General features: G+C 55.4%; 1 protein-coding gene across 1 annotated transcript; it reads left to right on the forward strand.

Moving 5' to 3' along the window:
• The first annotated feature begins 1407 nt into the window (after window positions 1-1407).
• Window positions 1408-7516, forward strand: COMMD7 (COMM domain containing 7). Its single transcript, XM_054391981.1, has 9 exons — window positions 1408-1491; window positions 2901-2954; window positions 3057-3159; window positions 4981-5037; window positions 5114-5151; window positions 5724-5814; window positions 5936-5985; window positions 6622-6670; window positions 7167-7516. Exons 1-9 carry the CDS (start codon window positions 1408-1410, stop codon window positions 7241-7243), a joined length of 603 nt encoding a protein of 200 aa, XP_054247956.1. The 3' UTR covers window positions 7244-7516.
• The last annotated feature ends 948 nt before the right edge of the window (window positions 7517-8464 follow it).

Below are 8464 nucleotides of genomic sequence, written 5' to 3' on the forward strand. Positions count from 1 at the left end.
GGGGGTGGGGGAGTGGGAAATGGCAACAAATTGTTGGGGAAGTTATTGAAAAGCTCTTTGAAAGCTGTGAAATAGCAGCTTAAGGCAAGGGAGGCTCTGAGGATGGGGTGAGCTCCATTGTCCTCTTCGGGAATACATCCAGTTTGAATATTTCCTGCATCAAGGCTTTTCTCCCGAGCACAAACAGAAACGAGACACACAACAGAGGGTCAGAAAGTGATTTTCCAACTCACCTGCCTTCCTTAACACACCCCTGAACCAAGCAGACCTCCTGCTTAAGAACCAGCTTGAGATGTCCCTGCGAGAGACCCTGATTCTAGCATCCAAACACTTTCTGTCCAGGCTGAGCAGCCTCTTCACCCTCCTTACAGGGAATCCCTCCACCCCTGGGAGCCCAGCCGTGGGATATTGGCTGCTTTGCCGTGGAAAGCTCTGCCCCAGGCCACCCATCCCCATGAGCCTGTGCCAGGCTCCTCAGGAGGCAGTGCTGGGAGTGGCAGCTGGAGAGAGAAAACTGCACCGAATTTTGGGTCCCAAGTGGAATTTTCAGTGGGGGAAGGGAGGGGGGACATACATTTGCCCTATAACCACGTTTTTTAAACAATTTACTTGAGGCTTTGGTACAAAACTCCCCAACTTACAGTATTCAGCTGTTAGCCAGACCTCCACCCCACGATGGATGTTTGAGATCCACACAGAGGGGATGCACAGCTCTGCCCCTTCTTGCCTGTGGATCAGGATCAGCCATCTGATGTTTGCCTTTCCAGGGAAGTGATCAAGTGCCTGAAATTAAACACTAATTATGGCTAAAAATCTCTCGGATGGAGAGCTGGGTGGAACGAAGAGCAAACATACTGGCACACACAGACATCCACATGCAGTGTAGCTTGGATTTTGGGGGTCTACCAACTAGCTTTGGGCAGGAAAGCAAAAGGCTGCCCCTAAAGCTTCCCACCAAACCCAACTGTTCTCGAATACAATTAACTGATGGTGCAAAAAGTCCTGCTGGGAGGTGAACCAGGCACACTCCCCTGCTGCCCGTGGAGGTGCAGCCCATGGGCTTGGGGCACGACAGTGAACCCCAGGGTGGGCAACCAGGCATGCCACCCTGCTGGCCACCGGTCCCACTGCCCACCCAGCCTGCTGCCCACCACCCGCCCGGTGCCAAGGAGGGGCTGGGGCATCACCACGGCAGGGCTGGGGTGAAGGGGCTGCCTCGGGAGCCGGGCTGGACCTGGACCGAGCAGGGCAGGCAGGGTGGAGTGAGCCCCACCGGGTTCCCTCCGCCGGTGCGGAGCCCGGAGCCCGGTGCGGTGCGGAAAGTGCGGCGGCCAATGCTCAGGCTGAGGCAGGGCGGAGGCGCCGGGGCCGGCCCGGGCGGGCGGAGCCGCCGCCGCCGCCATCGCCATGGGGCTGCTCAACTTCACCCGCGACCCGGTTCCGGAGGCGGTGAGCGGCGACATGCACAACCTCAACCAGCTCAGCGCCCAGGTGGGCCCGGGGGAGGGCAGGGCACGGCCGCGGGGGCAGCCCCGCACCGGCAGCCTGCGGGACCGACGGCTCCAGGGCAGCCGCGGCCGGCCGCGGCCAGCGCCCACCCGGGGCGTGCTGGGATCGCAGTTCCGGAGCAGCCCCGGTACTGCTCCCGGTCAGAGCTCCAGGCCCCATGCCCCCGCATCAGCCCCGGTACAGCGCCCGGTCGGAGCTCCAGGCCCCATGCCCTCGGAGCAGCCCTGGTACCGGGTCCGGTGTGGCCTCCAGGCCCCACTCTCCCGGATCATGACCGGTGCCGGATCCGTTCGGGTGTCCGGGCCCCACTCTCCCGGAGCCTCCCCGGTACCGGGCTTTCCAGTCCCCAGACCCCAGCAGCAGCTCTAGGACCAGGCTCCATTTGGCCTCCAGGCCCCACAGCTCCACTAACAGACCCCCAGGTCCTGGTGCCAGGGTCCTTGCCCGGTCTCAACCCGCCCCAGGAGGGACCTGCGGTGCGTGGTGCCCAGGGCAGGGTGGCAGAGCGTTGCCTCATGCTCAGGGGCACAGCCCCACACCCCTGGTTCTCAGGCTGCAAGGCACTGGGGGTGATGGAGGGGCTCATGTTGTGCCTGCTGTAGGGTTCTGCTGAGCTGTGGTCTTGCCCAGGGGGTCTGCATGATGTGTGGGTTGGGACTGCCGCCCCACCACCCTCCTGCCCTGCTTGGCAGCAGGTGCCAGCCTCCAGCTTGGCAGCACATGAGAGCCTGGTCCTCCTCACGATGAAGGGAGTGGTAGAGCTGAGGCATTTTTAGCTCAGCTTGCCAGAACCGTGGGTGACAGCCCAGTGCCATGGTGGGTGACAGCCCAGTGCCATCACTGTCACACAGCTGATGACAAGGGTAGGAAGGGATGAGCCACTGCAGCAGCAGAGCTGCCAGCTGTACCTCCTCTGCACCAGCAGAGGAGGGAGAGTGGTGATGCTCTGCCCTGCAGGCTCTCCAGCCCTGCCAGCTGCACACTCAGGAAACTGAAGGCAGCAAGTAGGCCTTTAACTGGTTCTTTGCCTTTTCTGAGTGGGTCTGGTTACCTCTTGGGTGTTGTGAAACATGGCAGTGGATGTTCCCATCTTTTCCCGCTCCCGGTTTTTTGATCATGTAGGAGAGAACAGCAGCTTCCCATTAGCTCCAAAAGCCCTCTGCAGTGCCAGCTAACAGTTGCAGAAACCCTTTGAGTGTCTCTGAAAAGCATCCATGAACAAATCCTATCCATGGGCATCTCGTAGTGCTGAGGACAGGGGCACAAGGGGTCAGACTGTGGGACCAGGCAGGTGGAGCTGCCTCAGGGTGGTGGTGGTGAGGTGCTGAGAAATGCAGAGTGAGTGCTGCTGCTGCTGCTGGAGCCCACAGCTGTCCTGTCTCTCTCCACAGCAATTCTCAGCTCTGACTGAAGTGCTCTTCCGCTTCCTCAGGGAGCCCAAGGAGGTAAGACCTGTGCAGAGCACCAGCAGGAAGTCTGGGAGTGCAGCTTCTCTGGAGAGAAGCCTGCAGAGGGAAGATCCTGACACTGCTCTTTCCCTTCCACAGGTAGAAAGGTTCCTGACTCAGCTCTCAGACTTTGCCACCCTGAATAAAATCAGCTTGGGCCCCCTGAAGAACATTGTCAAGAGTATTCTGCTGGTACCCAGCGGTGAGTGATCCATTTGCATGTGCTGCCCTGAGGCCAAACCATCCCTCCCCTCCTGCCTGCTGCTGGAGCCTCTCTCCAGAGCTGCAGTGCCCTCGGTGGGCACTCGGAGTGCTGGTGGGAGCTAACAAATAGCTTCAGCACTTCAGAAGCAAAACTTCTCCAGTTGAAATCCCCCTGTGTGGCGGCTGGGGTTTGGTGTTCTTGACACCCTGCCTGCACACACACACATTTAGTTCACTTCACTCACCCTGTCTCTCTGCATTAAATACAAGCAGGACACTGTGGCAGGGCTGGGGGTCACTTGTGAGACTCAGAATGCTAGGGGTTGGAAGGGACCTCCAGAGATAATCAAGTCCAACCCCCACTTTGCAAGACCAGCATGGCCTTATGGTGGCACTGAGTGTAGGAACTCCCCTCCCAGTGACCTGGTAGTGCAATTCCAGCAAGGACAAGCTGTGCACACCCTCACCCCTCAGGAGTGGGCTGGCAGTGCTGTGATTCTAGGCCAGGAACAGCAGAAGAACTCTGTCCTTGCAGTCTTGTTTAGCAAAACACTTTAGTGTCCAGCAGCTCCTCCTTCATAGCTGGTGAAGAGGGGCAGGGGAATTCCCCTTGAATCCCCCAGACTCCAGCAGTGTATGAGATGACTCAGCTGCTGTCTGACATGAGGATACACAGACACCTCCAGTGCACACTCATGCACTGATCCTTTGTGATCATCCCTCAGTCCTGGGCTCCCTGTAGCCCTCACAGCACTGAGGCCCTTTGCTGCTCTTGGTCCACATTTTCATTCTTCTCCTTCAATGTTTTTTCTTCTCTCCAGGAGCAGCATTCAATAATTTCATTTCCTGCAACAGTCTTGGGGGTATTTGCCATGGAATCAGCATTTTCTCCCTTCCTGATTCTGCCCTGGGTGCACTTAGTCCCCTTATGCCTGCTCATGTCTTGGCTCCAACCCCTGTGTGACTTCTCCTGGGATGCCAGGGAGGGAATGGAGCAGATCCCAGCAGATCCCTTTGCCTTGTGCCTGTTCATTTCCTGGCTCCAACCCCTTTGTGACTTCTCCTGGGATGCCAGGGAGGGAATGAAGCAGATCCCAGCAGATCCTTTTGCCTCATGCCTGCTCATTCCCTGGCTCCAACTCCTTTGTGACTTCTCCTGGGATGCCAGGGGAGGGAATGGAGCAGATCCCAGCAGATCCTTTTGCCTCTGTGCTACCCGGACTGGAAGCCACGTGGTGGGACTGGCAGTGCCTTTGAATTTCTGAGATTCCAGCTGCTGGCTTCAGAGAACAGAATCCTTGTAAACCTGCATAGCTGCCGGTGCCCCAGAACAAAGGAGGCAGGCCCAGCAGGGGCAAGTGTTAGCTGCACAGGTTCACACCCATAATCCAAAACACAGCAGGTAGGGCAAATTAGGAGCCTGCCAGCCTTAACAGTTCCCCTTTAACAAGCAAAGCTTCTAGAGGAGGGACAGCAGCCACTTCAAAACACAACCGCGGCTGCCGTTTCCATGGATACCTGCGAGGAAATCGCTGCCTCTCTCCCAGCACTCCCACAGCCCTGACTTTTAAAGCACTGGGCAGCATGCAGCAGGCACCACTGTCATTTCCCATCTCGAGGAGCTGTGGTTTGTTTCAAAACACAGGCCAGGAACAGAGGCTTTCTGTCCCTGCTTTTATTTGACCCTGTAAAAGATCAGTTTGACACAGTAAAAAAAGGGATTTTTTTTTTCCCCCTGTTCTCTTCTCCTTTCCCTTCCCTCCCTCCTTCCCCTTCTCCCTTTCCCCCTTCTCCCCTTTTCTCTTCCTTGTTTATTCAGGTGCCCTGAAGAGGAATTTGTCTCCTGAACAAGTCAGAGCAGATTTTATTGCTCTAGGTAGGTCACCTGACTTGCACTAAATAAAAGCTCATTAATATTTAGCACATGTAGTAATCTCTGGTGTCTCCCACAGGCCTCAGTGAAGAGAAGGCCTCTTATTTTGCAGAACAGGTACTCAATCTTTGATTGCTTGTTTGGGTTTTTTTCCTTTGCCTTGTGTCTAAGCTAACAAAAGGACACTTAGGAGTGGGAGCTGCTGACAGCCTGCTGTGCTGCTGAGCTGCCTCAGCACTTTGGGTCTTCCTTTCAAAACCAGCTCGGGGTTTTGAACTGGAGATCCTCAGATAACCCACCAGGAGCAGCTGAATGCTACCTCTGGCCTGCCATGGCCTCTGCCTCGTGGGTTTGGTGATTCCTGCCCCTCTGGCTGGCTGTCCTCTGCCTGGTTGGCTGCTTGGAGCCCTGGGGTCATGCAGTTACACCGACACATGACTTCTGGGGCAGATGTTGTTACACCCAGCCAGTGCTGAAACAAAAACAAGGAGTTTCATTTACAGAAGTGACAAGGCAGATGGAAACCTTAGCAGGGCTCCAACTACCTTTGAAAGCCCTCCCAAGCACATCAGTTTGCTCTGCTTCAGGCTCCTGCCATCATCACTCTGCCTCCATGCTGACTCGTGTTGAAATGGCAGGTAACACACACAGAGGCCTCTCTGCACTGACTGCTGCTGTGTCTCTTGCAGTGGAAGGTGAATTCCCCCACCCTGACATGCCTGGCTGTTGGTCAGACACTGATGATTAACCAGCTGATAGACATGGAGTGGAAGTTTGGAGGTAACAGAGATAAACCACAAACCCAGCAGGCTGGGAAAGCCAACAGCAGCCCTCAGCTCAGTCACTTTCTTTGGTGGTTTGACCAAGAGGTTCTCTCCCTTCTCTTCTTTCTGCCTCACAGTGACTGCTGGCAGCAGTGAGCTGGAAAAAGTGGGAAGTATCTTCTTACAGGTAAATCTACAGGAGAGAGTTCAGCTTGTAGTACAGTTAAGGGACAAGCTGCTGGCTGGGAGAGGAGCAGGAGGAAAGGGAGATCTTGTAGGAGCAAGCTCTGCAGCCCTGCATGGGGATGAATTTCTTCCTCATGTCTCACCTAAACCCAGTTTCTTCCAGTTTGAAGCCATCACCCCTCACCCTGTCACTCCATGCTTTTGTATCAAGTTCCTTTCCAGCTCTCCTGGAGCCTCTTTCAAATCCTGGAAGGCTGCTCTGAGGTCTCCCTGGAGCCTTCTCTTCTCCAGGCTGAACAAGCCCAAGCCTCTCAGCCTGGCCTCACAGCAGAGGTGCTCCAGCCCCTCTGATCATGCATCACAGACCACAGCCCACTCTGCAAAGCTGTTCACAAAGCTCAGCTTAGCAAAAGCCACACTGTCCTGGGGAGGGAGGGGAATCATTTGTGAGGACTTCCAGAGAGCCTCCCAGTGCCTAAGGAATCAGTCCCTCCAGTGACCCTCCCCAAAAGCCTGTCAGAACTGTGTGTGCTTGCAGCACTCTGCTGGCTGAAACTCCCAGCAGACTCTTGCACCTCTCTCTTCTGGTGCTCAGGTCCCTCTGAACTAAAACTCCTCTGCTTTTTCTTCCCCTAAGCTGAAGCTGGTGATTAAGAAAGGGAACCAAACAGAAAACGTTTATATAGGTGAGTGACTGGGGCTGGGAAAGGAGCAGGCACTGCAGCCCCCTCCAAGGGAGCAGCACCAAGGCTCTGCTAGAGGTGGGGCAGCTCTGGCTGCAGACCCAGGGAGGGGGCTCACTGCCAGAGCAGTGCTGGTGGGTGCTGGAGCTGCTCCTGCCCTGGGCTCTCTGTGCTGCAGTCACTCTGGAAGGATGTAGGAATGCTGGGCAGCCTTCACCTCCTTGCCTAAGTAAACACAGATACGCCATGGAGCTGTGAAAAGCAGCAGAGCAGCATGGGGACAGGGAAAGGAAACAACTCCCAAGTGCTGGGAGCTGTCAGGAGGCAGAATCCCAGCACAGCACAGCACAGCTAGTGTGGAAAAACTGTTGCCAAGAGTTGCCTGCTCCTGCCCAGCTTAGGCTGCTCTGTGGCAGCTTTTCCAGTGCTGGAAGTGTAACCTCCAACCTTGCTGCCTCCCTTTTTTTTTTTTTTTTCCTTTCTCCCTTTTGCCCTGCAGAGTTAACTTTGCCCCAGTTCTACAGTTTTCTGCATGAAATGGAAAGGGTCAAAACCAGCCTGGAAAGCTTCAGCTGAAACTGCCTGGGCCTGACCCCACATCTCTCCAGGATGTTTGGCTTCTCCCTGGCCCTGCAGAGCTGCTCCTGATAAGAGCAGCAGGCAAAGCTGAGCAATGAGCAGTGGTGCCCTGGCCCAGCAGGACCCAGCAGTCCTTCAGAACCTGAAACTTCAGCAAGGGGTTGGAAGCAGCTCCAAGTCCATTCTTTTTCTTGGTTTTCGTTTGTTTGGGGGTTTTGTTTTTAATACTGCTGTGAGAAACTGGTCAGAAATGTGTGGATATTTGTATGAAAAGAGCAAAGAAATAAACCCATTCTCATCCTGCTCCATTTCTATCAGAATTTGATTTTTTTTGGGGGGGGAGAGGGGGGAAGGCAAAGAATCATTTTCAATCCTGTCAAAATTCAACAGAGAAGACAAAAGAGGCAAAGAGAGCTCTGACCTGGGGAGTCACTGCTGGCTTCCAAGCCTGTCCCCTTCCCTTGCTCTGAGGAATGGATGGATTCCAGCCTTCCCAGTGAGGCCTTGTTGTGGAGAAATATCCACGTGGTGGATGGTTTTTAAATCTCAAACGACTCCAAAGAACAGCTCAGGGGGTGAGCAGATAAATGCAGTTGGTGTGCTGGGCTCCAGGGAGCAGCTCTTCCCTGTGGCATTGCACAGTCAGATCCAGCCTGGTTCTTGGTGGGCTTTAATCCAACCCTCATGGAGCACCATCAGCTCCACTCTTCAGCTGCCCAGCAGTAAGAATGAGATCTTCATGGGGTGCCCTGGCCTGGCATGGGGCCAGGGGAAGGTTCTGTTCACCAAGGCTCCTCTTGTGCCTGGAGTGTTTAATTGCCTGGTGCCTCCTGGCAGCCTGAGCTCTCTGGCCTCCTCCCACAGCACAGAGCTGAGCAAACCTCCCTCTTCCAGCTTGATTCTTCCACCACCAGGACTTCCTGAGGCACCTCCACCTCCCTGACACACTCAGTGGTCATAGTGGAGGGAAGGAACTGCAGGACTGGGGCAGACGCCAGCTGAGATCCTCTCCTTTTCCAACCTGAGCTGAAAGTAATTCACAGCCTGGAGCATCCTGCTGTGGGACAAGCAGTGCTGCAGCTCCTTCTTTGTCTGCTCCCAGTTAATGCTGTGCACATAAAAGCTGGATTCTGTGAGAAGGGCCCCACAGAGCTGCCCACAGCTCAGCTCACAGCTGGACCTGCAGGTCCTGAGCTGGTGCAAGGCCAGCACTGCTCT

The sequence above is a fragment of the Indicator indicator genome, chromosome 24 (genome assembly GCF_027791375.1).
Source record: "Indicator indicator isolate 239-I01 chromosome 24, UM_Iind_1.1, whole genome shotgun sequence".
Lineage (NCBI taxonomy): Eukaryota > Metazoa > Chordata > Aves > Piciformes > Indicatoridae > Indicator > Indicator indicator.

Coding starts and splice junctions, on each gene's coding strand:
- COMMD7 (XM_054391981.1), top strand. CDS start 1,408: ATGGGGCTGCTCAACTTCACCCGCGACCCGGTTCCGGAGGCGGTGAGC. Junction 2,955..3,056: donor TCCTCAGGGAGCCCAAGGAG/GTAAGACCTGTG, acceptor TCCCTTCCACAG/GTAGAAAGGTTCCTGACTCA. Junction 5,152..5,723: donor CCTCTTATTTTGCAGAACAG/GTACTCAATCTT, acceptor TGTCTCTTGCAG/TGGAAGGTGAATTCCCCCAC.